The sequence below is a fragment of the Hydractinia symbiolongicarpus genome, chromosome 4 (assembly GCF_029227915.1).
Source record: "Hydractinia symbiolongicarpus strain clone_291-10 chromosome 4, HSymV2.1, whole genome shotgun sequence".
NCBI classification, from domain to species: Eukaryota; Metazoa; Cnidaria; class Hydrozoa; order Anthoathecata; family Hydractiniidae; genus Hydractinia; species Hydractinia symbiolongicarpus.
The window spans coordinates 2032549-2060026 of record NC_079878.1 but is presented as its reverse complement, the minus strand read 5'-3'; the positions used below and the strand labels follow the sequence as shown (position 1 = coordinate 2060026).

The 27478-nt window shown below is 34.4% G+C and overlaps 2 protein-coding genes across 3 annotated transcripts in view; one reads left to right on the top strand and one right to left on the bottom strand.

Moving 5' to 3' along the window:
* The window catches only part of LOC130640832 (uncharacterized), a 46000-nt gene extending 25983 nt beyond the window's left edge, over nucleotides 1-20017 (top strand). The window contains exon 2 of the mRNA XM_057447402.1: nucleotides 19857-20017. Coding sequence (XP_057303385.1) covers nucleotides 19857-19891 — 35 coding nt within the window. The 3' untranslated portion in view covers nucleotides 19892-20017. The remainder of the gene's footprint in view (nucleotides 1-19856) is intronic.
* On the bottom strand, nucleotides 3685-27063 carry LOC130640825 (golgin subfamily A member 6-like protein 25). Of its 2 annotated transcripts, none has more exons than XM_057447390.1 (15): nucleotides 26074-27063; nucleotides 13866-13884; nucleotides 11738-12306; nucleotides 11015-11099; nucleotides 9851-9927; nucleotides 9550-9647; nucleotides 9107-9209; nucleotides 8004-8746; nucleotides 7681-7928; nucleotides 7011-7043; nucleotides 6238-6360; nucleotides 6052-6114; nucleotides 5146-5331; nucleotides 4728-5015; nucleotides 3685-4612 (listed from the first exon to the last, which is right to left on the bottom strand). In XM_057447390.1, exons 1-15 carry the CDS (start codon nucleotides 26254-26256, stop codon nucleotides 4605-4607), a joined length of 2826 nt encoding a protein of 941 aa, XP_057303373.1. In that variant the 5' UTR covers nucleotides 26257-27063; the 3' UTR covers nucleotides 3685-4604. The 2 variants fall into 2 exon arrangements, with proteins under 2 accessions (XP_057303373.1, XP_057303374.1); XM_057447391.1 differs by lacking the exon at nucleotides 26074-27063 and adding an exon at nucleotides 23238-23353.
* Nucleotides 27064-27478: the final 415 nt, after the last annotated feature.

The following is a 27478-nucleotide window of genomic DNA, read 5'->3' as shown; positions in this document are numbered from 1 at the left end:
CTGTTATAAGGATTTTATAAGAATTTTTACGCAGTTTTTTCGAGAAATGGCTAAGAGGCTTTGAGAGGTATGGGACCTAAAAAATTTACATGCAGGTGTGTAATAGATAAGAATAAAAAGTCAGTAAATATCCTAGCCCAACCTCGATCCCAGGGCCTCATATCAAAAAACGCTACAGGCCCTGGGAGCGAGGTTGATCCTAGCCATGCATCACATCCCTCACGTCAAGAACAGCTGTAAATCAATTTTTAGGTTTTTTGAAATGACCCCGTTAATAAATTAGAAAGATATTATTGCAGGAATGTGTAATTGACATCGACATGCGAGAGAGTTTATGCAGCCACTGCATCCTGTTTTTACTTTATGCACCATCTTTCGATTAATAACGGTTTTCTTTTTTAATAATTACGTCATTTCTTTCTGTATGATGTCACAAGCTCCGAAACTGAATTTGGTAGAATTCATTACTTATTCACGATGTTTTAGTTTAAAGAGGATTTTTTAAAGATATTAGTATTACAGCTATGAACTAGTGACAAGTGTGGCCTAACAAAAAAAATTGAATATATTGTCCAAAAATAACATTAAGCAACTAATTATAAAAAAAAAATTATTATTTTTAAACGGGTTACTGCCACCTTAAAGGTACTGTCCGATTAAAAATCAACTAAAATTTTGACAAAAAATTCTTATTTGAAACTAATTTCTATAAAATAATTAAATAATTATTTGTTTTCTTTCCTAACACCAACTGAACAACATCTCATTCTTGTTTACAAAAAAGCATGCGGTCTCTCACTTCGATTGTTTATATGGATGGCGGATGATAGGCACTAAAGCGAGGCTGAAATAATATGTCGCGTGTGACGTATTTACCTGGAGCGCGCCGAACTGACCAAAATAGATAAAACGTGGGCCAGGGCTGATATTTTATTATATGTTTAAAAATTTTGGTAATTTTACCCCCTGAATTGTGAAAGAACGCTTTTTATGAATTATTCATATGGAATTAAAAAATCGAAAGCGAGAGATGTGTCTAGACCTTAAGGTAAACACACACTGTGCTAATTCTCTACGAACCTAAGTAAGAAGCTTTCGCTAATAAAACTTGAAGTTCAATATGACTTTAGCCTTAGGGTTGCATAGTTGTTTCAGCTACTCTAAAGACAACCAATCAATAATTAAAAATTAGTTTCCTCTTCACTAGATGTCCCGCCACAGAGAGATTAGACTCAGATCGCACATTCAGTAAGGTTGAGAGGCAGAATAATGTCGTGGTGCGCTGTTGTGAATTGCACTAACAACAGTCGAAAAAAACAGGATAAAAATTTTTTTTCGCTGCTCAAGGATCCAAAAAAAAATCTTCCGTATAAGGAAAAACCAAAAGTCAGAGAAATATCTGAACGGAGGAAAGAAAAGGATGTTAAGGAGGTGAGTGGGGGCTGGTAACTAGGTGGTCGTTCGAAACTCTCTGTCATGGAGTGCCACCAAAGATGTTCACAGCGTACTCTTCAATAAAACCACCGCTCGGAATTCTTCGTGTTCCGTAATACATTTTTTATCTGAAAAATATTACAATATTACTCAATCACACTCGCATCTAAGAATTACTCATGAAGGAGTAGAAACTTTTATACCATGTAATTGAAAATATTTAATAGAGTCCAGTCTTTTTCAGGAGAGGCGTGCGATCGCACGCGCACGCCTTGGCACACGGCTAAATCGTTTCAGGCGTGTGATTAATCGCACGCCTGAAAAATAAATATTGAGTTTTCAAAATCAACCTATAAAATCCATAGATCTCAGAAATTATTGAATAGTCCTGGTCCTTTTAATCCACGAGCAAGCCTATTCATAGCCAACCTGACCATCCTAGCTAATTCACCGACTCCTGACTTAGTTAAAAGAACTACGTAGACATAAATCTCTTTTGCCTGGCCCCTTCGTCGTTGGTAACCAGGTCTTACACAAGAAATCCAGCCATGCGGTTCTTAACTAATGCGGAGGTGAACGCCGACGGAGCACGGATGAAGCAAGTCTGCAAAACTGCACTTACAGGCGGAATAGACATTTTATCATGGATTTAATTGTAGATAATTTCTTCATTTGACAAAATAATTGGAAACCATAGCAGGTCCGAATTTAATGGATTTTTTCTTTATGCCTGTAAAACCGAAACCCACGGGCGGTATAAATTTTTTTCTGTAAAAATTTTGTTAAAGTGTAGCTGAACTTTTTGAATAAATTTTGAAGTTTTATTTAAGCCACGTGGATAAAGATTTTTTTTAATTTGAAAACAAAGCATATTTTTGCCTATTTGCTTGTGAAAAATAAACAATAAATATAAAAATGACAGTATAGTCATGCATACTATTTCGGACATGTAGAAAAGGAAGTTAAGATTGAGAGAGTCGCTATACCAGTACACGCTCGATCATCGTGTTTGGGGTTCACGATTTAAAACGTCCCCCACTTTTCTACCGCAAAATGAATGCGCAACAAAAATAACCTCGGAGCCCGTATCGCAGGCGTAACATTCTTTGCACGTGCGTTTTACATCGCACGCGTTACTTGATTTACACGTGCGAATCATCGCACACCTACTCAAATATTCCTGAAAAAGACTGAGAGTCTGTCTCGTGACAGCAAAAACATTCTACACTTCAGAGGGCATCCTCTCACATTTAGGAGTAGGAGCAACAAGGTTTCCAATATTAGGTTCGTCTACGTCTTGAAAAGTCGGAACTAGCTCATCATTCGCTGTTCTTTCCGGCTCGAATTGAAATCCTAGAACCTGCGAATTATTTTCATTCATTGCTATCTTCATGAAGAACTTTTTTAAACAAAGGAAAAAAAATATAAATAAACATTTAGTCGTTCGATGCGCAAGTCGGGGGGTTCGCCTAATAAGAAGCCAGGTAACTACGTCACAAGCAAAAATGTGCTGAATAATGAATTGACCCAGTCCTTTTGCCGCGTTCGAAAGTTCGTGAAGATGGTAGGCTAGTGCAGCAAGATTAAAACAAACAAACGATGGTGCTAAGTATTGGATAAATCTTTGTTGTTTAAGAGTGCAATCTTCGTTATTTTTGATACTTAATAAAACAAAAGAAAAGATATTGTTTTTTAATCAGACAGTACCTTTAAAGCTACAAAAAGACACAAACTTCAAATACACCCTGATAAAATTTTATGAAATCCTTATAACCAAAAAATAGAAAATAAACTTCTAATAACATTATTGATTGATTGATTGATTTAATTTATTTAAATTATGTTTAGAATTATGAATTATTATTATAATTATTATTTAGAATTATGTTTAGAAACAGAGCGGTATTTTTGATGAACTTCAATCTTCTGATGAAGTCACAGAAAAAGTGTTAACATAAGTAAAAAATTTATTGCCACCAATTTTTTTCTGTGCCGTCTAATTCAATTTAGGAAAGCATATAAAAAGTTTTTGGACACAATATGTTCCAAAACTCCTGGACTGAATAGGGTTAACCGAGCATCCACGCCACTGACATCAGCGCGCTGAGATCCTCTTCGCCATATATTAACACATGTCATCATTAACCGCTCTTGTTTCACATTCTCTATGGAGTTGTGCAAGTTTCCAATGCCAGACGCTGGAAGGTTTATCCAGTGGTTATTTTTTTTTAAGAATAAAAATCATAAAAATAGCTCAGTTATAATTCGTTATCACCTAAATGATTACAAAACTTTAATACAATAAATGGAGAAATTTTTTCTTGAAAAGCCTCAATAAATTAAAATTAAACTACAACCAAATTGTGGTGCGTCTATATCTAGTGAAATTTATATGAGATGCGTTCTCATGCTGCAAAAAACGCAAAATAAGTGTCATTCGTCACATGCGTACCCTCGTTATAGAAAACACAAAATGCAACTAAATGTACTCGAAGTTTCTTTCCTCTTATGCAAGTGCAACTACGCAAGAAAAACAACAAACTTCACCCATAAATCTTACAAGAAGCATAATAAAACGATACATCCAACAAAATACCTCTCCCCCTGTCATCGACATTTGTAGATCACTTAAAAAGCATGACATTTTTATTTTTTAACACTTTTAAGAAATCTTAAGTTACACACTGGTTATATAATTAGTTTTTCAGTTCTAACAAAAGAAACTTCGTAGAAAATTCTCCCATAAAAAACTTCCCTGCTTCCCTTTAATTTTTGCTTTATATATAAGACGATTTTTGCTGATTATTTGCGTGTCCTATTCAAGCAAGATTAAGTATTAGAACTCCCTGACTTTAGCCAAAACTAGCAAAGTTCCAAGGCCCTATGCAAATCATTAAATGAGACGTTTGCACAAGTTGTATTCAGCTGAAAATCCCTTCCAAGTGTTCTGAACACAATTTTCACCACAAACTTTGCTACATTACAAGCAACTATCAGTTCATAATAACTCTTATGCGAGGTTTCAAACCTGACTGCTTATCTTAAAACTACTGGAGCATTGAAGAAAACCTTTCGGTTAGTTAATTTAACCCGTCAAATGCATTTTTGATTGTAGTGGTTACTTCCACTCAGTTTCTTTTTCGTGTATTGTCGGTATTTATGTTGCTGAATCAAAGCCCTAAAAAAGAAGTACAGTAAATGACAATGTTTACAAATAATATTAAATACATGCATATTAACTGGACATGCCAGTTAATATGCTTTTAATAAAACTAAACGACAACAAAACATACCAGGAGGAGGTTTAATTGGAATAGCTGCTGGTCGGGACTTCCGAAGTTGTTGTTGCTGTTCTGCGTCGTTAATTTGCGTTTGCTGATGCTGCTGCTGGTGCGACGTCTGCGGAGGAGCGACAAACAGACCGCCGCCTGGAACAGGATGTTGCTGAACTGCTGCAGCGGCCATTATTTGATTAAGAATTAACGGATTAATTTGCGGATTCGGCATCGGCATTCCTTCCGCTGAAGTGTTGGCCATCATAGGTTGATTCATGTTGTTGTACATTGAGTCTCCGCTGTAAACTAAGGTTTAAGCAAACACTATTTAATCACGCGCAATAAAGAAAATAGAAATACTGCTATGCGGGTACACATTTCTACAATACTGATTTAATTTTGGTTTCTTATCTTCTTGATAATAAATCAAGCTTACCTTGGCCCTGTTGATCCACGCCTTGTACGATAGGTTGAACCATTTGCATTTGAATGTTGGGATGCGCCTGCATCATGTTTGGAACAGCTTGTGGTTGAGAGCGCAAGTTGAGTTGTTGTTGTAGTTGACCTTGCAGGTGTAAGATTTGTTGCTCTAGCGACGCAATATTTTTGTTGGACATTAGTCCTGAAATGGAAAAAGCTGAAAAATCAAGACCCTTTGGAACTATTACACATCTCGATGCTTCACATCCATTACCTGAAGGAAATTATATTAGAGTTTTTGCAAATTTCGCTAACATTTTTAGAACTTGCAACTTTAAGAAAATGAGTTCTCCTTGCAAAAATTGATTTCTTAAAGGAATTTCAAACTGTTAATTTTTAAACGGTCTTAGGATAACTTTCAATTTTAGGCTTTATGGTACGCTATGCCAAAAAACGTTGTTCTGCAAATATCTTATTCTGACAACAAATGTTCAGAACGTCGAGAACATTCGTTTTCTTTTTAAGATTCTCTGCTAGAGGGAAGAAAAATAGATTATATACTTGGTATATAAACACTTGAAAAAATATATTTTTCTATTTATTGGTCCACTTTTTTCTTTCTATTTTTTTTTTTTAATTTTTTAATTCCCTTATTAAATTGACAGAGCTCTCTCTAACACTGGTCCTTCGCGGCTCCGCCTTTCGAAGATGAAAAGTTCCAAATTGTTTTTGCAACTTTTAATGTAGACTAACACGAAATACTCCTTCGCGGTTTGCTGTTCTAGTAAATTAATTCGCGACAGATATATCAAATCGAGATAAAAAATAAAAAATCAACTGCAAAAAAATGCAACAAAGCATTCAAAAAACAAGAATCACACCCCTCCAACACATTAACCCGCACCCCTAAAATGACACCTACCCTGTTGTTGCGATTGTAGTGCAGTGAGCTGCTGCGTGTTGAACATCGTTTGTTGGATTAGACCTGCAAACAAAATTAATTTACGTTTTACTTGAAATTAAAACTAGAATACAACTCTATGAAATAATAAAAATAAAAACGCAAAGTAGTATATCTCAGTTGGAATTGTTGAAACAAAAGTCCTACCTAGTTGGTTGTAATATTGCGTTCTACTTTCTTCATCTTCCGGTATTTGACCTGGAATGTCCAACAATGATGCTCCTGTTTTCTGTCGTTGCGAAGAATATCGCTTCGGTTTATCTCGTGGAGCTTTAAAAAACATGGTTGGTTATATTAGTACAAAAACAATTCTCGTACATAAACGATTTTAATTTAGGTCTGCGCTGCACAAATTTTTACTATCCTTCCTTCCATCTTACGTAGAATTATATATTAAACGGTCACATAAGTTCACACAAGTATAAGTTCACCCATGTCACTGATGCAAACACCAGGAAATTTATAAGCACAACTGAGTGCAAACTTGTGAAGCTAGTGTGGAAGTAAACTTTTGTTTATTCTCTTTTACAGCTTTAGTCTCATACAAAGTAGCTCTTTCTTTTTATCGATTCGTAAAAAAAAAACAACATGGGAGCTCTATTAATTTCTCAAAGGACCCCACCCTTGGACTAACTTTGTAATGGTGCACATTGGGTTTGAAACTTTTGGAGCCGTTTGAAAGATGTTCAAACCATTATTATTATTTTCTCTGACAACTATCCATTGGTTAAAAGCTCAGAACGTTTCGCTATGACTTTTTCTATTTTCGCCCAATGTCTACCTCTGCCAAAAGTTATGCCATCGTATATACAGCCAACCCGCGTAGAATCACAACAGATTTTGCCTTTATAATATTGTAGCAGTTTATCGTATTACAACGCTTCAGCTAACTTAAAGTTTGACAAATGTATGGCTCTTACCTCCATCATCTGGCGACTGAGGTTCTTCAGCGTCTGAAAAAAACCAAACAATAAAAGTACGAACAAGCGAGAGAACAACATACGAACAAGAAGGGTGCCCACTTAACGTACGAACAAACAGGGTGTCCATTTAAAAGTTGACATTGCCTTTCCTGACAGTTTTCGTGACATTCTTGACACTCTTTAGCTAAAAATCCGGAAATTTTCAAAATTTCTTCTTTACTTTTGTTTTGTTAATTTTATGGAATTTGATAGCAACTTATTTTCTTTTTTTACTTCTTACGTTCAGGTTTCACTCTCATTCAACCTAACTATATACTAAAATATAACGAACTGTGTATATAAATATTATACTAAACGAAAAGAATGGAATGTACCTAAAAGCAAGTTAAAGAATTTTTTTGAGTGTTTTATTTAATTAAATTAAAAAAAAACCGAGTTGATTATGATTAAAGGAATTCCGAGCCGCTGCAATAAAATTTGATAAAATAAAAATAAAAGATGAAATACAAGCTCAAGATAAAAACTGACATTAAAATAAAAAGCATTTGCAATATAGGGACTTAGTGGAGATAAATTTCTGTAATTCCTGACAATTTCTGACATTTCTAACAGAGTGGATACTCACACAAAAAACACACAAACAAATGAACATGCGAGCAACACAAACCTTGGTACACATCTTTATCATGATCATCCCTATCCTGACGATGTTTATCTTTAGACTTCTCATGATGTTCCATTTTTTCTCTTTCCTTATCACGAAGTCTTGGTGGAAGATTTTCAATCCTTTTCTCCCTATTGCTCTTATCTCTTCCAACGTTATCAGACCTTTTGTCTTTGAATTTGTCATCAATCACGCCTCGGCCACGACCACGACCACGTCCTTTACCTGCCCTTCTTTTACCTCCCTCGTCACTTAAAAATGAAAAACATACAAATACTTGGTACAATTAGAAGAATATGACCACACTATGAAAAATTAAAACTTACACATTTTCATGTTCACGGTCTTTTCTGTCAACTATTCTGTTATTCCTAGTATCCTCTATTTGCTTCTTCTCTTTTGGGGATCTTTTATTTTCATCCCAGTCACGCTCTCTTCTACCATTTTGCCTCTCATCCCTGCGTTCCGAATCTCGATTTCTTATGTTACGCCTTTCCTCCCTTAACATCCGTTCCCTACTGGCTTCATCATACTCCTCTTCTTCTTCTTCTCCTCCTTTTCTGCGGTTTTCTTCCACTTCTCTATTAGTTCTACTCCTTCCTTCTTCTCTATATTGTCTATCATCAATCCTACTCCTGTCTTGATTATCTCTGTAGGGATAGCCTTGCTGATAACTTTCTTCATACCTGTTCTTGCCCGATTGTTTATTCCGATTCTGTTCTCTTCGTTCGTTTCGATAACTTTGTTTCTGCTGCCAATTCATTGACGTTTCGCTGTGGTCGCGCTTTGGACTATCAGATCTTGCTTTGCTTTTCTCCGGTGATTCCCAGTCTTCCCCAGGAGATGCATCTCTTTTATTCTCATATCTGTCATCTTGATATTGCCGTCGCCCCCGATCGCTACGACCTCGATCGCCGCGTCCACGATTTCCTCGACCTCTATTACCACGTCCTCCCCTGCCTTGATTACCTGAACGACTCGCATCCTGTAAAAAATCATTGAAATTTCTTTCGCGTCTTCCGCGATCACCAGATCGTCTTTGTTCTCTTTCTTCGCCTTGACGAACTCGCTGAAAAAGAGTTGAAAATGAAGAACCAAACTACACAGTATGTGGTCAAGAAATATCAATGTCTGGCGTGTTTATAATCCTTTTTAATTTACAACTTTATTACTGTGAATCAAATTCAAATTGAAGCCATAAAAAGAAAACCAAATGTGAATGTTAACTTGAAAACGAAACTCTATATAATTAGTTACTTTGAAGTTACTTTAACGCCAGAATATTCTTACGATGTTGGCCATATTCATATGAACTAGGTTCTAATTAAAAGTCTATTTGACAAATAAAAAATAAAAAAGAGGTTCTCGTGAAGTTACAAAAATTAATGACCAACAAAGAACAGAAATGAAATGTCAATCATACACTCACTTCCCATTCTTCTTTTGGTCCCTGTTCAGACTCCACGTATTTATCATTACGCCATTTAGCAACCTCACTTTTGTCCCACAACTTGCGGCCGCCTTGTGGTTCTCTATGATGAATCATTTATGCGAATAGTTAAAATATATAGGGATCCAATAATTCTACACATACGTAGAATCGATATTATTAAACCTTCGATGCCTAAAAATTTTCGACAATTTCAAGGCAAATTTTAAACATGGGAAATCGTTGCTTCGATTTCAGGATTGCTTTGCATGCAGTTATTTAACTACTGTTGAATAGCTATTTCTTTGACCTTTAATTTTGGGTATTTAACCGAGCCCTTTTCCCCATGTAGGAACACAGCGGCGTACCCTGCCCCTCCCCCTACTACCATGCTTTGGTGCTTTATAGCGACACGCAAAAGGACTAAAAAGATTTTTACTGACCTTGTTTCTTCAACTGACATGTCTGCAAATCTATCATCATGGTCCCAAAATCCAGTTCTTCTTGGAACAAAAGCAGGACTTTTAACCGCTTCCTCTTTCTAAAGGTAATAAATCTAGTAAAAAACGTTTTACTGACTTTGAGACGTTTTTAGCTCAAACAGGCACATTTAAAGATAAATAAGTAGCTTACATGCTAATAAAAAAGTTAATTCACAGATTTCTCCCAAGACTGGACATATTGTTAATGAAGTAATGGATGAATAAACAAAAACATAAAAAATATAAATGAAATAGGTCTTACATCTTCCTCTGCTTCATCTTCTTCACTCTCAATGACTATATCCGATCCACTTTCGTGTTCGTCATCTGAATAGCCTCCTAAATACAAATGTTATGATAAGGATCTGTTTTCTTTCGGATATATAAGCAGAGACACTGCCACGATAAAAAACACAATAAAACAAGAAAAAGTGAATACAATTATGATGTATTTAGTTAAAAATAAATTTTTGGAAATATGAAAACAAGATGTCCCTGGGGCTTCTAAGAATTTTTGAAAAGAATAGAATCGACAGAAACTGTTCACAAACATCAGTATCACTTAAAAAGGGATACAAAACCTATTACGACATGTAACTTGCTTTCCAGCTAAATCATTAGGCCTGACTTTACGTGTATGTGTGTACACAACGCCAAAGCCTGTGCATACTTAAATAAAACCTATACAATATTTTTTTATCTGCTATGCACAAACTTTATGTGCTAAAGCAGACAAATTAGTTCTACTTTAAAACAGCTGCAATTATCTCTTAAAAGTATAGGAACATAGATTCATAATATAAATAAATCAATTCATTAAAGTAAAACTAAAAGCAAAGTAACTTTTAACTAACCACACAACTGTTTAAATTTTGTAGCTAGCTTGTGCACCACGGACAATAAAAAGTGGCCTTAGGGTGTGTTTCTTTTTTATTTTTTTAGTTCTTTTAGTAGGAATTTAAAACAAGATCCTCCACAATAAAGATCTAATCTGTGGGACAAATCTGTGGATCTCCCCAAAAAGTCTGAAGTAATCAGAAAAAAAATTTATTTATGCGAACTCTAGTATACTTCTGGAAATTAAAGGGCAATGTGGTCTGTGAATTGCCATTTTATCCTAGACCATGCTTTTGCTATTCTAATAAAGACTGCATCCTTTACTATAATACTTTACAATTTTGAAAAATATATGTTTGCCCCAGAATTTATAAACAATTGCAGTCATAGACCTCCGTAGTGTTGATGTGATTAGTAAAGTATTTTCCAGTATGAAGTGTAAACTAATCATTAATTTCTTCTAAAAAGCATTTGAAAACTGAATTACTCCAGGTTGGGAGACGGACGTTAAAAATGATATGGCAGCATTGCCAATGAACAGATAATTGTAAAGTTAGAGTGCAGTTTCTTTTGACGGAGCATAACTCACCTGATTCTTGACTAAAATTTCGATCAATATTGTCCTCAGCTCCAACAGGCGCATCACCACCTTCCCCTTCACTTTCAGCATTATCCTAAAAAGAAAGATCTAATCAATCGCCTTATCGCCTAGAACAAATATATTCTTTTATCGTTTTATTGTTTGACTGGTCTAAGCCAACAAAATTATTGGCATAGCAGTTCCATTGTCACTGCTGATTATAATAGATAGAAATCAGTAGATAGCAAGTTTTACAACCAGATAATGGAAGAAGTCAGGTGGCTTGGGCAACGAATTTTCTTTCATCCTAATGTTTTGTAATTGTGTTGCAAAGTTTCATAAATATAGCCATTCACAAAGTAATAAGAGCCTAACAAAAATGCATTACATTGCTATGTTTTTCAATCTGTGATGTTAAGCTACCTTAAATTCATTTTAGTTTTAGAGTATAAGTAACGTAGGGTGCAGACCAAAATGACCTATCATTTGCACCCTATCAGCAGATGTGCAATACCTTTTATTGTTATTAAAACCATAACAATACTGGTAATATTACTATTCATGGATTTATTTTTCTAAACTTAGTGTCTCTGTGGCTAGAGATATATACTTAAAAATAAATTTATATATGATTTGTACTTAGCTAAAATTTATGTTAATTTTGAAATTAATTCTACTAGCTTTTCAGTAGAGCAGTATAACATTGAAAATAATTTTAAAAGATTTACAAACCTTAGGTTCTTGTCTTCGTAGCCTTCCCTCCACAGCATCAGAATCTTCACGGTCAGATTCAGATAATGATTCCCTTTCATCACCAGATTTATACCCATCTTCAGTGGTTTCGCCAGCTTCATCAGCAGTTTTTAAATCCTTAATAACATCACTGACAATTTTATCTTTTATATCAACACCTTTCACTTTCACCCTCTCGTTCTTCACCGATTCAGTCTCAGGAGCCTCCTCTAATACATTATCGTTTTCAGTTTTTGAATCATTCACCTGCTCAATAGCATTTCCTTCTTTCTCTTTGACTTTCTGGCTTTTGGGAGACAGCCCAACAAGTTCAATACCTTTCCACACTTCCTCATCTTTTGTTTCAGAGCCATCAGCAGTGTCTTTGACACTTTTTTCATCTAATTCACTGTGCTGAGTTAAATCATTGTTTTCAGATGTTTCTTTTGTTGCATCCTCAGATGTTTGTTGAGCAGCATCCTCATCTAATAACACCTTTGTTTCGGCTTTTTCTTCCTCATCCTTCACATTATTATCATCAGTTGTAGATTTCTCCACTGCCAATGCTTCTAAAAATACAATACAAAACTATGTAGATAATGTCTTTTTCTGCATAGGATTTTTTATTTTTTTTTTAAATTTTGCTAATTCTTTCCATAAATTTAGAATGCTTGCAGAGATCTTTTGATTTTAAATTTTGAACATAATATGTACATAAATTCATTTTCCAGATTTCACAGGTATTTTTTTTTATCAAAAATGTTTAAAATAATTTTTTTTTTTTTTGGTAAAAAAAAATCTACTTTGAAGGTTGATTTTGTTTTTGATTATAAAATGACATCAACAAATAAGAACTTAAACAAAAGAAATTTAGTAATAAGATTTTTGTTCTGGTCAACATCAATACAATTCAGCATGGTAAAGATGTATCATATGAAAGAACTCAAGTAGATCTTTAAGGTGGCAGTAACCCTTTTTTAGCTGTCCAAATAACTGAATTATTTACTCAGTGTTTTATTTTTACTATTTTTTTTACTATTTCGTAGAAATATAGGCCTTAATACAAAATAAAATGATTTTAACTTAACACAAAAATTGCTGAGTCAGCAGAAATTTCTTTTTAAAAATGTAGCAAAAACAAGAAAAGAATCAGCTTCTACGAGCTTCAACTTTTTACAATATCGTTATTTTTCATCAGCTTCTGTTTTTAAATGAACCTCGGGTTAATCCTGTTAAAACGGTGTGCAGATTTTTTTTGTTCATTCTTATTTTTTAACAATAGCCTTTTGTTTTTTTCAAAAGATTCTTTGTTAGCATCTCCTGCTGCATCAAACGCTGTTAAAAGAAAAATATTCCAAATAAAAAGATTTCCACACACTGTATCATGGCTGCATGATTCACCAAGCATGTCTGAAAATCTTAAAGTAAAACAAAAATGGTATTGAAAGTTAAAGCTCGTCTTAAATTTCTACATAATGCACCATCTTTGTTGTTATTAACGTTTCTCTTTAAGTGTGTTATAACAGAAAAAATATGGATATAGTATATATCCATACCATAGTCTGAAAATAACCTTTCGTAACTAATTATGTAAAAAAAAAATTTCGATTTTTAAGGGTTACTGCCACCTTAATATGAATAAAAATCATTCCTAGTGGATATAAAATAATATCAATAACAATTTTGGATAAAATAAATAAGCATGAAAAAGCTACTCCATGTTTTCCTGATGTCAAATCTCAAATATTCGCTTAGGTGAAAACTTTTTTCTCTGACGTGGACATGAAAAACCTTGTCATTTTAACTTCTAAATAATGATTAATTATTCTTTTATCAAAAACGAATGAAACACCGTTAAACCCTTATTGAACAGACAATAACTTTTACCCAGAATAAACTCTCATAAAACTTTACGATTCTAAGATGTACTTTTTTACACCAGGTAACAAGTAAGAACGTGAAAACATGAAAGAAACCAACTAGTGCACCCTTTTTTTTTAAAAAAAACTTTAGCTGAACGAAAACTAAAAAATCCATGCAAATGGAAATATCTAAAAAATATTTTGCATATGCCTGGGTGACATTCAAATGATATATAATAGACATATTAGTTTGTACATATATTTACCTTGCTTTTCTTCTTCAACCTAAAAATAGTAAAAGAAATATAATTACAATCTGGATAAAACCTGTTCAGTATGATATTTCATGTCAAGTTATAAAAATGCCTAATAATTCCAGTTGTCAAGCGTACATACATCTTCCTAAGTTTAAACTAATTTATGTAAAAAAAATTGCTATTTTAGCAATAAAGAATATTCTTTGATATAATTTTATATAGTTAAGTGTCAAAAAACTTTGTATTAATTTATTGAAATTGAAGCCTGAAAAGTGCCTGTAATTTAGCATATTAAACAAATCATGTTTAATTCCCCTTAAAGTATCCTTAAGGAAACTTCGTTTGAGTTAGACTTGAGTTTTAAGTTAGTTTTCCCCTTTTAATCCAGACTTCTAAAGAATGCCTTTGTGTGACAAATGGACTTTGCTTCACCTAGCCAGTTAGGCTCAACCTACAAACCAAGGATCTGGTGAACCAGTCATAGCTTTTGAATTTCGCTTATACACTCAGCAATTGCCAAAGTATTAGAAGTTATAGGATTTCGCTTTGGTAAAAATATTGCAGAAGCATGAAATAGATCATCGACTGTTGCAGTTTCCCTTTTTTATGGATGTTCATATTTTTCACTTCGAAAAAGGCAAAAAACAAAAAAATATATAGTCTTGATTGTAGTACGCGTCTTTGGTTAGCCAATGAAATTAGCTGTAATTGGAGCTAGAATGAAAATTTTTAACGAAGAAAAAGGTCGAAGATAACCAAGATAGCGGTCAAGCGACAAAAAAAAAATATTTTAAAAGCTAAATCTGGAGTTACATGAAGTTTTAACAAAAAGCGAATATATCATTTAGCATTTCTCATGCAAGTCCAACTTGTAAAAGTACCACAGGATCCTTTAAGCGTAACTGCTAGTAGTGCCCTTATCTTTTTTACTGCCATGCAAATGCTGAAAGTGCTTAGGCGGAAGTCACAGAGTCATTTAAGAAAAAAAGAGTCAGTCGGTCGGTGAATGGTAACTTAAAAATTCAAAAAATTGTATCAACTATTCAGAGATCACCGCGCGCCATTACACTGCCAATATTTAATAATAACTTGGGCACTTCGTTTAAATGGATTTTCTGCGCGCCGTTTTGAACTAGTTCTACGGACCCTTTTTTGCATTTTAAAGCAGAGCACAATAATAATGGTGGGTAATGTCTGTGGGGAGACAAGCATGTATATAATATTTTTTTGTCGTTCTAGCTTTTCTGACTGAGTAAATCAAAAATTTTGATCAAAAAATAGGTCGGTCGGGTGACTCCCAGTCAGGGAAAACAGCAAATTAGGATATCAACTAATTAGGTTATTTACCAAATTAGGAGAGGAATTCCTAACCTAACTTGCCTCTATCCTTTAGGCCATAAAAATTTTTTAAAAGCAAAAAAATTAACATTATATAACGCGCTTTCCGCATCTTATTGATTTCCCTCAGCGAAGGTGGAATCTTTAAAATTGCCTGAGGAGATAGATAAAGAGATAGAAAGATAGATAGAGACAGCGCAGCTAGGTCAGACACCTGAAACTTATCCAGGCTAAAGCCTAAATCCTCGTTTTGATACATTTTTTTCTGAGAACAAGGCTAAAATGAGTTTTAAGGCAATAAGAATCCTAACAGTGCAACAAATTGTTTTATTATCCAATGAACAATACTTTATTTTAAAAATTATATACTATCAAAAGTTAAAGCTTGTGCAGTGTAGCATAAAAGACTGTCTTATAATACGCCATCTTTGATGTTATTAACGTTTCCCTTTAATAATTACGTCATTTCCTTCTGTACAATTTTGCAAGCATATAGACTAAAGCTATATTCAGCAGAACTAATTAATTATTCATGAATTTTAATTTAAAAAGGATTTGTTGAGGCTGAACATTTTTGGTGAAAGATAATGCATTATAGCTATAAAATCGTGACAAGTGTGTTATAAAAGAAAAGTTACCTTTCGTAACGAATTATGAAAATAAGAACTGACATCTGGCCACAAACACCACCACATTAGTTCCCCATTTTGAAAATGGATAGTTCGAAAATAAAATAATTATTCCGTTGTTATTTGCAAAAATTATACGAATACATTAGTTTGTAAACAAACATGGCCTAGTTACGCACTGGTATTGGAAGAAATTGATGAAGTTTATATTACATACTAATTATGTTACTACGCAACAAGCATAAATTATACAATAATTATTTTAAATATGGAAACTTTTTGCGAATATCAGAATAAAATGGCTAAAAGTTGGTAGTCGGAAGTCCCATGAAATGCCACATAGTGATGGCGTGACTTTAAAAAACACCCAGTGCGGTCTGTGAACGGTTGGTGCTAGGAAGGGCATCCAGCTGTAAAACAATGCCAAAACTTGATCAGACAAACTGCGTAAACGGGGCTGGAACTCTAAGGAGTGAAGGTGTTGCGCACGGTAGGATATATGTCAGGTGTGAGCATCGTCAGACCGTTACCCAGCTATCACATCACAAGGCAGATAACACTAGGTTGAGGATGGCTAGTGTAAATGTTGGTACTCTGAGAGGTAGAGCAGACAAAGTAGTTGAAATGTTAGAACATAGATCTGTTGATATGTGTTGTGTTCAGAAAGTCAGGTGGAGAGAAGCTTCAGTGAGATTTGCGGAAGGTAGGAGGGCAAGGTACAAGCTTTTTTGGATTGGTAGTAGTGATGGATATGGAGGAGTTGGCATATTCGATGCAGAGAAGTGGGTAGAACAAGTAATAGATGTTATGCGTGTTAATAGTCGTATTATAGTGATAAAGTTTTTGATAGGTAATATGATTGTCACTTTTTGAATTTCCGCGCCCCGAAGGCGTATAGGAAATTCTTTAAAACCGTCGTTTTTTTCTTTCGGAGCATTTTTTAAGAAAAAATTGACCCTCTGATTTCACGTTCTTCTGAGAGGAGGATAGTATTAGTATGACTGACTAACTAACCCTGTCCCAAATGGTCAATTGCAACGTCAGATTTAAAATTTGTACCCAAACTCTCTAAGTACTGGGAAGTCATCTAAATGACGTTTCAGGCCAAATTAGTATCTGTTTTCGACAAAATTTGGCACAGTTAATAAAAAAGTATTCTGAACATGATGGTCACATCAAAATTTTGATTTTTTGTCAAATAAATGTCGTTTAAGACTATAAACGTTTCAATCGCAAGACTTTCAACCATGTTAGCAATTTCTTTTAAAATGTGAGTTTATTTTGACATGTTTCGTTTTGTTTGCGTTTGTTGTAAGATATAATGTCACTTGTATGCTTTATCTCCAGAGCTTCATGCACCAAAACTCTTTGAATGCTTGGCACGATAACACAACGAATTAGCAGGTTGTCATCAAATGTTTTAATAGCAAGTGGAAATTCTTAGAGCCCCCAGGGCTTCTTGATGTCAGTTTATGCTCCACAGTGTGGACTCAGTGAGGAAGACAAAGATAAGTTTTATGATGAGTTAATAGCAGTCACATCAAAGTTTGGAGACACTGAACTTGTCATGGTGGGCAGCGACTTTAATGATCATGTTGGGAAGTCATTTGAAGGTTATAGAGGTGTGCATGGAGGCTATGGATTTAAGAGCAGAAATAAGGAAGGGGAGAGATTTCTTGAGTTTGGAATGGCAAAGGACATGGTGGTTTGTAACACATTATTCAGTAAGAGACAGAGTAGGCCGATAACATATGAGTCAGGTGGCTGTAAGACACAGATAGATTACTTCCTGGTTAGAAAGTCAGACAAGAAAGTGGTGAAGGACGTGAAAGTTATATCGGGGGAATAGTGTGTTTCCCAGCATACAGTACTGGGAAAAGGTTGTTTAACATCGCGCTTCACGATGGTATTCTCGATCCGCGAGAGACGTCTTTTACTTTCAAATTGCATCCGTCTCGATATCATTCTCGAAGCTATTGAGGCCATTAACACTTTTTCATAATAGAACTATTTTAAAAATAAGAGTGTATTCAACAATGATCGTAGATGTTTAAATATACCGTAAATCTCCAAATAAACGCCCAGGGCGTTTATTTAATTTTCCGAGTTTTGAGGGGGGGGGCATTTATTAGAGGGAGGCGTTTAAAAGAGGGAGGCGTTTATTTAATTTTAGTTATATTTCTTTTACACAACAGTTAAAAAATCATCTTCTTCTTCATCTTCATCTAGAAGATTACCAGGATCATTCGCATCCTCGATGTCAGAATCGGTAGGTTCGAATGGGTTAATTTCATTAGCATCAGTATTATTTACCACCTTAGTTTGATCTTCCAAAACTGATGCACCGACAGAACAAAGTTGGGTACTGTATTGTTTCACCAAATTCAAACGGATTTCATGTGTGTTAGACGAGCAGCTACATCAACGAAAGGACACAAAACCTTGGAACCTATTAACCAAAAAAAGTCTTTATACCAGAAGTATCCTGTAATTTCTTAAAAAAAAAAATTCTCATCATTAATTGGTTTCTCTTCCTTCTCTTGTATCATCTATAAGCTATTACATAAAAGGGGTTGACCCGTTTGCCAGTAGGGATTTATTAAGGGGTTTATTAAAAGTGCTTCTATAAAACGCCCCTCTCGAGGGAGGGGGCGTTTAATAGAGGGGGGCGTTTAAAAGAGGGGGGCGTTTATAAAATATTTCGGATTTTAAGGGGGGCATTTATTAGAGAAAGGCGTTTAAAAGATGGGGGGCGTTTATTTGGAGATTTAGGGTAATTATACTTCCTTTGTGTTATATTTTTTTAAACTTATGCATAACAATCTAGGGTACACAGCTAGCGTTAATCTTTCTTTTTTAGATCACATTTTAAAAATTTAAGAACTAAGAACGGTGATAGAAAAGCTGTATTAGCTCGCATTTTAAAAATTTAAGAACGAAGAACGGCGATAGAAAGTTTTTTAAGATCGCATTTTAAAAGTTTAAAAACAAAAAACGACGATAGAAATGTTTTTTTAGATTGCATTATAAAAGTTTAAAAACAAAAAGCTGCGATAGAAATGCTTTTTTAGATCGCATTTTAAAAGTTTTAAAACGAAAAACGGCAAGAGAAATGTTTTTTTAGATCGCTTTTTAAAAGTTTAAAAACGAAAAACAGCGATAGAAATGTTTTTTAGATCGCATTTTAAAAGTTTAAGAACGAAGAACGGCGATAGAAAAGCTTCGTTATATCACATTTTAAAAGTTTAATAACGAAGACGGGCGATAGAAATGATTTTTTAGAAAGTTAAAGAAGGAAGAACGTCGATAAGAAAGCTTTGTTATATAGTGTTTTAAGTATTTAAAATGTTATCAACTCTATCAATGTGACATGGCGAGCCATTGTTTGATAGTTTTATAAAATAAAAGATTTGCGCGAAAACTAAATAGACAGCGAGATGCTTTGCTTAAATCTTTTAAGAGATAGAGCTGTTGCGCGCCAGAAAAAACAAAGACAATGTTTTTTAACAATAAAATGTAGCGTGATACTATAAAACGTCAAAAGTTATATTTTTAGATTTTTTCTTTCTTCGGTATTAAAATTTAATTTGTTTTCGAAATCTTATTGCGAAGGGAAAAGTCCCGAACGTAGGGTTTTTTCGTTTGCGTTGCTAAACGTTGCTTTTTAAAAAAAGAACTTTTAAAAGTTTCGCATGTTAAAAAATATATTTCGACGATAAAGAAATATTACTAGAAGTTTTAAAAGTAGCATTAGTTTTTTTTTAAATATTTAGATCATTGGATTTGTTGTATTTTAAAAGAGCTTGTGTTTTTTAAATACATCGAGATTAAAATCGCGTTACTATAATTACTTTCGTTGTTAAAAAAATAAAAATTCAATGGCTTTTGCGTTTAATTTTTTCTCGCACAGAGTATTGTTTTTAAACAATGTTTATTGCTAAACTATGCTCGTACAGAAGTGTATAAGGCAAAATCAGAAGCAGAGAGAAACAGATTTGCAGATGTGTTAAGAAGAGAAGACCAGCGTAATGAGGTATTCAAGATAGCAAAGCAAATGAAGAAGACTAATCAAGATGTTGTAGGTGAGAAGTGTATACGTAATGATGAAGGTGTTTTGGCTAGCACAGAGGAGGAGAAAAGGGTAGCTTGGAAGAATCATTATCAGAGGTTGCTTAACACTGAGTTTGATTGGGACGAGGATAATTTGTCTGATGATGATGTTGTAGAAGTGCCAGCTATGCAGATCAAGACAGAATGGGTAGTGGAGGCTATTAGGAAATTGAAGATTGGCAAGGCTGCAGGAATATCAGGTATTGTTGCAGAGATGGTAAAACCCTCTGGATTTATTGGAGTTGAGCTTATTACAAGTCTTGCTAACCAGATTATAAAGGATAGTGCTATTCCGAGTGAGAGGCAGTCGAGTGTAATAGTGAATTGTTTCAAGGGCAAGGGTGATGCATTGGAAAGGGGTAACTATAGAGGTTTGAAGTTGGTTGATCAAGTAATGAAAGTTATTGAAAGAGTGATTGATAAGTTACTTAGAGAAAGAATTGATATAGATAAGATGCAATTTGGTTTTGTTCCAGGGCGTGGCACTACAGATGCAATATTTTTACTCAGACAGCTTCAGGAAAAGTATTTAGGAAAAGGAAAGAATCTCTATTCTGCCTTTGTAGATTTAGAGAAAACTTTTGATAGAGTGTCACGTAAAGTTATTTGGTGGGCTATGAGAAAATTAGGTGTGGATAAGTGGCTAGTGACGATGGTACAGTCTATGTACAGCAATGCTAGAATTTGTGTCAAACAATTCACTTAGCGATGAATTTAGTGTAAATGTTGGTGTACATCAGGGTTCTGTTCTTAGTCCTTTGTTTTGTTCTAGTCTTAGAAGCGCTGTCGATAGAGTTCAGAACAGGTTGTCCATGGGAGTTATTGTAAGCAGATGATTTGGTTCTCATAGCAGAGTCGATGGAAGAATTAGTTGAAAAGTTTGAGAAGTGGAAGAAAGGACTAGAAGAGAAAGGTCTAAGGGTGAACACAGCAAAGTCTAAAGTCACGATTGGTAGTATTGCAGCCAAGGAAAGGGGTTAGCAGTAACTTAATTTTTTGTCAGACATGCAAGCATTGGGTACATAAGAAGTGCAGTAGTATTGGTGGAAGGTTAAGAGCTGACATTCAGTTTGTATGCAAGCGTTGCAAAGGTGAGATTACAGAGATTGAAGTATTTCCAGCTTCAATGATGTACAACAGTGGCTCGTTAGAGTTAGTTGAGAACTTCTGTTACTTAGGTGATATGTTGGGCAACGAAGGGGGTGTTGGAAGAAGTGTTACTTTCAGGATAGGTTCTGCTTGGAAAAAGTTCAGAGAATTACTTCCTTTGTTGACTAGCGTCTTGTGAATTGAGTTAAAAGGAAGGTTGTATGTTGAACGGTAGTGAGACATGGGCAGTGAAGCAGGAAGATCTTAACCGTTTAGAAAAGAATGGTATGAGAATGGTTAGGTGGATGTGTAACGCCAGTCTGAGAGACAGAAAGAGTTCAGATGAGCTAAGAAGCAGGCTAAGTATCCGTAGAATTGAAGATGTTATCCAGATAAGAAGATTGAATTGGCTGGGGCACTTGGAAAGAATGGAGGGAGATAATTTGGTAAGAAAGTGTAGAGACTTGATAGTTCCTGGGTCATTAATATACCCCGTCCAACCCATGCTAGCATGGAAAACGAACGTTAAGCCGAGAATTATGATGATGATGATGTATAAATTTCGAAACAGCCTAAGTATAATCTGCTGTATATCTTTCAAAACAACGCAGGTAGATTCTGTATAACTTTCGAAACAGCACAAGAATAATTCTTGTTGTACGCTTTCAAAACAACACAAAAAAAAATTGCTGCATAACTTTTGAAAACAAGTTTTTTTAACATGCAAGCATTTTTATCTTTTCACCTTGAGTACTAGTTACATTTTTTTAGTGAGATAAATTATTATTATTTCTCCTTCGCAACTAAAAAATATAAACTGTGTGCGTTATGCAAAAATACATAGAAAACAGTTGCTGTACCATTCTCCTCCGTTATTTTATTATTATTTTGTTGTTGTTGTTCCGACCATACATTCTTATTTTTCCATGAACTTTCATTAAATCGGACATTCGTTAATTTAACATTCGTTAATACAAGCAAAACATACATAGAAAAATATGCTTGTCGTAACACCCTCCTCCGTTGTTGTTTTTTTATTTTTTTGTTGTTAGGGTTTTATACATTTTCAATAAAATTATTTTTATTTCGCTGACCGACAGACCGTAAACTACTATCTGCTTCGCGCGTAGAACAAGAATTAGGTTGGAGTCACCTTATTTCGAAAATCTAATTTCTAATAAAAATACAAGATGTAAAAGAATTTTTAAATATAAAAAAACAAAAACAAAGACACAAGATTAGCTATACACATCTATTGTTTAATATTTTTAATGTTATTCACAATCCATCGCTGCAATCACGATTTCAAAATTTTAGAATATTGAAAGATTTTGCTCCCCCATATTACTCAGTCCTTTTCAAAGTTCAGATTATTGCTAATGGCAGAAATCTTTAAGCCGCTGGGCTTCTTGTTTCTGTGTGCAGCCAAATCTCCAAACTTTGATACTGAAAAAATTGTCGCATTTGTATGACGGAACTAAAAGATATTGACCAAAGTCGGCAAAATATTTTGCATATAGTCTAATTATCTTATCATGGCCTAACTAGGAGATTCTTTCCCACAACATCCACTAGTGACATTTTGAAAACCACATTTTGTTCGACATTCTTATTAGGCTATTTAGTATCCTAATTAAGTCATTTTCACAGGAATTTTATTAAATGTAAATATTTCGTCGACCAGTCGTTATTTTTTGTTGACATTTTGATGAGTTAGGCCCAGTCATTGGTAGAGAATCAAAGCAACTAGTAATATGGACGCGAATGTGCGCATTTCTTTTGCAACAGTTAAAAATATGATTTCATATCCTAATTAGGCTATCAGCATGGCTTAGTTAAGAGATGATAGCCTAATTAAGGTTACATAACCCAATTGCTGTTTTCTCTCTGACTGAGTCTAACACCAAATATTTGTGACTACGCCTTAGCTACTGCTGAAAATATAAACAATGGAATTCATCTATTAGCACTTTTCTAGAGTTTAATAAAAATAAACCCGTTATTCTGCTGAGTTGCGTCAATTGTTGAGTATTCATAAAGTTTTCCTAACTAAAGCTACTGTCCTAATAATTATTTGGCGTGATATAGTCTCTAATATGTGGTTGTGCCTGTCATCAAAATTGTTGTTTCTTAAACAATGAATAAGAAACCTAACATTAAAAAACTGCGCATAATTCTTAATAAAAGTAAAGTGTTTCAATGTTTAATATCTTACTTCCATTCTCACTTCTGTTGTGTTGTTCAACAGCGCACAGCATTCGGGGTCAGTAAATCGCATTCGTTCGCTGCATCATGTTCTTGTCTGCCATTATAGAATAGGATGTAGATAACTGACCCCGACCCGTATAACAGGAATTTAAGGAAGTAAGGCCCCGGAAAGGAATTATTTACGCCTCTCTTTGATAATTTAATTTTTTTAAAGAAATCTTTTAACCCTATTCGGTCCGGGGTTTTTAGAACACACTATGACCGGGGGGAGGGGGGGGGCGGATTCCGCCCCCCCTCAATAACCTTTCATAGGATTGTTCAAATTGAATCAAACTTGGCACACTCATAGTACGTCATAAAAGGAACAAAATAGCGGCAATAAATTTTTGCTTGCGTCAGCACATTTTCTGTGACGTCATCAGAAGCTTAAAAATTGTTAATATGCCACTATCGGCTTAAAATATAATTACTTTTGTTCTAGAGCGAATTTTTACATTCTGTTTGAAGTTTCTGAAAGCTAAATAAAATTTTTTTAACATATCTTCCGGTTTTTACATGGATCGGATAAAAAATTGCCAAAAATTGTCCGAAAATCCGTTTTTTTTTCCGATTTTCGGGTAAAATCCGACAAAATCGGGAAATCGGATTAGTCACGTGTCAAAATTATTCAAAATGATTCTTCTTGATGAAACAAAGTTGTGTTGCAAGTTTCAAGTTATAAGGATAATCCTAACAGGAGTTATTATATTTTCCCCATTATAAGGACTTCATAGAGATTTTAGGGGTAGTTTCAAGTAATGGCCAATATCAAAGCCTCCGAAAGGTATGGGACCTAAAAATTTAGCATGCAGGTGTCTTATAGATAAATGTTGAAACTCAGTAAGTATCATAGCCATATAAGAAAGCAATCAGGAGTTATTAAAAAAAAACCGTCAGGGGGGGGCGGAATCCGCCCCCCCCCGGACCGAATAGGGTTAAGGGAAATTTAAACTCGATAAGCAAAGTATTTAATAAAAACGCAGCAACTTCTTCATCGCCTTTGCGCGCTAGTCGCATAAAAGGCGTAAAAAATCCCTGAAAACAAAATTGTTTCTAAGTTGCTAAGATGTGTGTGTAAAACTATTTTGCCTCAATTGGTCGATTTAAAAATCAAAGTTCTTAGTGCACGTGTTCTTTATACCGAAACACTTTATATGTCATATAAATTAGAAATAAGCATAATCTTGCCCCTGGAGCTTCTTCTTATCTTGGGTTGTTTTACATTATTCTAGTTTGGAATACAACTTGTACTTTCCATTTGTTAGAGCATTGTAAACATTACAAACCCCACTTTATTTCAAACTGGGACATTGCACAGTTTGCCATTCCTCCAAGCATACACAACGATTTCTAGCATTTATAAGACAGAAACGAAAGAAAAGTTTGCCTTGTTTTCTCCTGCTTTTCATATGCAACAAATTAACCAGAGAAACAGAAGGCGTAATATACAGGTTAATCGAATTAAAAATTCGATTTGCTTCTTGTGCCCATAGACTGTTGAGGCTATTTTTAACAGGGTTAAGGGTTGCTGACTAAGTTAATCTGTCGGTGTCAAAGAGCTTTGACGAGGGGTCATTTAACTCTCAAACATTTTTCGTTTCAATAAAATTGAAAAGATTTGAAAGTACCTAGTTGGAACAAAAATTACACCAATTTTATTCTTCTACATATAAATGTGAGTTTTACCTTCAGCCATCTTTATTTAATGCTGTCTCCTGCATATAAGCTTATGGAAAACGACATAAATTGAAAAATAAATTATTTGCTAACTTCGGGAAAATTAGTTTATACGATAATGAGATTTTATTTTGCAGCAATTTCTCGCAGAAAAATAATTTCCTTATGGTCTTGACCTTACATTTGTTAAAATTGGAATTCTCGGTTCATGTTTAAGATTCTAGTCAATTATATTGCTTTCTGGTTAAATATTTTAGGGAATATTTACTGCGAGATAAATTATTTTTAGTCGAGACATACTACGGATATAAAAATAGAGATCAATAGTACTCGGTATGCGAATAGTGGGATGTCTTAGTTAAACGGTTTCTGTGCATTTACAATTCTCAAATTTTTATAAGACTACTTCCAGACGCCCTAGGATTGAAAGAAGCTGTTAGCATCGAGAGGAACTGTATGGTTTAACTCAGATGTTAATCACGAGTTCGTTGCACAATAAAGAATAGGGTGCGATACTGTATAATTAAAATTTTATTACCAAAAGCATATAACATAGGAGTTCTTTAAATGTTCAATAACTGTTCCTTTTACACCATCATATCTGAACACAGTTGTGTTTTAACGAGCTCGTGTGAAATCCCTACTTTGTGTATGCCAGAAAATCTAGCGCACATCTTTATAAATTAAAATAAGAAACAAAAGAAATAAAAATAGAACTCTACCCCAAACATTGGGTGCAGTGATAAGAGGGCTTTTAAAGTATAATCCCTTTTATATACTGTACCATGTAGGTATAGAAATGAGATATTTTTTTGTTTGCAAACGTTTTGCCCCCACCTACGCTACTTTTTTATGTAAGTCACAAAATCCAAAAACAAATATTGCTTCGTAATATTTAGTAATAAGGGGGTTTCCTTTGAATCATTAAAAACGAACTGGCAAGTCAATACGAAGTATTTGTTTTTTTTAGTAATCACATTGTCATGTAACATGACGCTATATGTTATTTTCCGCATGTATATTTTTATGTAAATATTGAGAGAAAACTTTGTTACATAAATTTAAGGACAAAAATCGAGGACTCGAATATAAATTACCACAATGTTTTTAGTAGTGTCCATACTTACAGTTGCGTCGCAGTCTTTTTGTATTGTACAATCTTGCTGTAAATCTTCTTTTACAGTATCTAAAAACTTCTTTAAATTGATGTCATTTATTTTAATATTTTTATTGTTGACAATTCTCTTTTGATCGGGAATACGACGAATTCTATCTTGTTTTTTGCTCGCTTCTTTCTTTATTCTTGTCATTACGTATAAACACTTCAACTGAAACCTGTATAAATTTCATCCTTCGCAATGAATAACGTTCGCTTAAAAACGTCTTTAAAAAAATAAAAACATCTCTCTTCTCATAATAACATGAAAGGGAAACCCCAAGAACCACCAAAATATTTTAAATGTTATGTTTTATTGATTGTGAGAACGTTTATCTTAATCTTTTGAACATCTTTTACACAAAAGCTTCTAATGTTTTGTTAATGTCATTATGTATAAAACATGCTATTAAATGAGTATATAGTATTTCACCACTAATTAGTTGATTACGGTTATATATTGCACCTCTATTTGTTTTCTATTTTTATTATGTTTAAACAAATAATGATTAATGTGCATAAAATAAGAAATATCATGAGTTTTTATATATCATATTTAAAGATTAATCTACTTAATTTTGTTCAACGTGCATGTTAATGTATGTGTGGAGAGTGGTTCTCACCTTACGACCTACGAACAAACAAATTTGCTTTGCTATGCCCTCTTTAATCAACCAGAGAAGACTGAAGTATATCTATTGTTAGTCACAAAGAAAAAAAATTTTTTTTGCCAACTCGCTCACTAACCACCATTGATAAAATGACATCAGCGTTTTCAGAATTAAAATAAAAAAGGAAGTGGGGTTAAATCTCCTGGAATGTATTTTTCCCGATACGTCATGTGTAATAGATAGATAGATAGATGTGCATATTTTACATGGCTATTATTTCCAGGAGGGGCCATGGCTTAGACGGAGAGTCCTAGAGTATTTGATGCTCTTTTGGAGCTACGCAGACCCGATTAGGGCTCGCGCTCTACTAGACAACGGTCCACATGTGTGCCATCTCCCCAATTTCCCTCACATGGCTTGGGTTAACCCGGGGCTATGGTAACATTCACTCTTCCATGATAAATTGCCGTCATTAGGAATCGAACCGCGGTCTCCTGCACAAAGTAGTATGAGAGCTATAACTGTTCTGCCCGGATAATGAACATTGGCCTGATTAAGTACGGCAGCTTGCCCCGGTTAAGAACAGGGCAGAAAATACATAATCAGGGCAACATAATCGGGACAGGCCGGCTTATTACTCAAAAAATATTATTTGGCACTTATAAAAGGAACATAATCAGGGCAGTTTATATACGACAGTGTAATATTATTTCTCACTTATTATAGAACGAACATAATTGGGGCAGGCCGACTTATGTATGACAG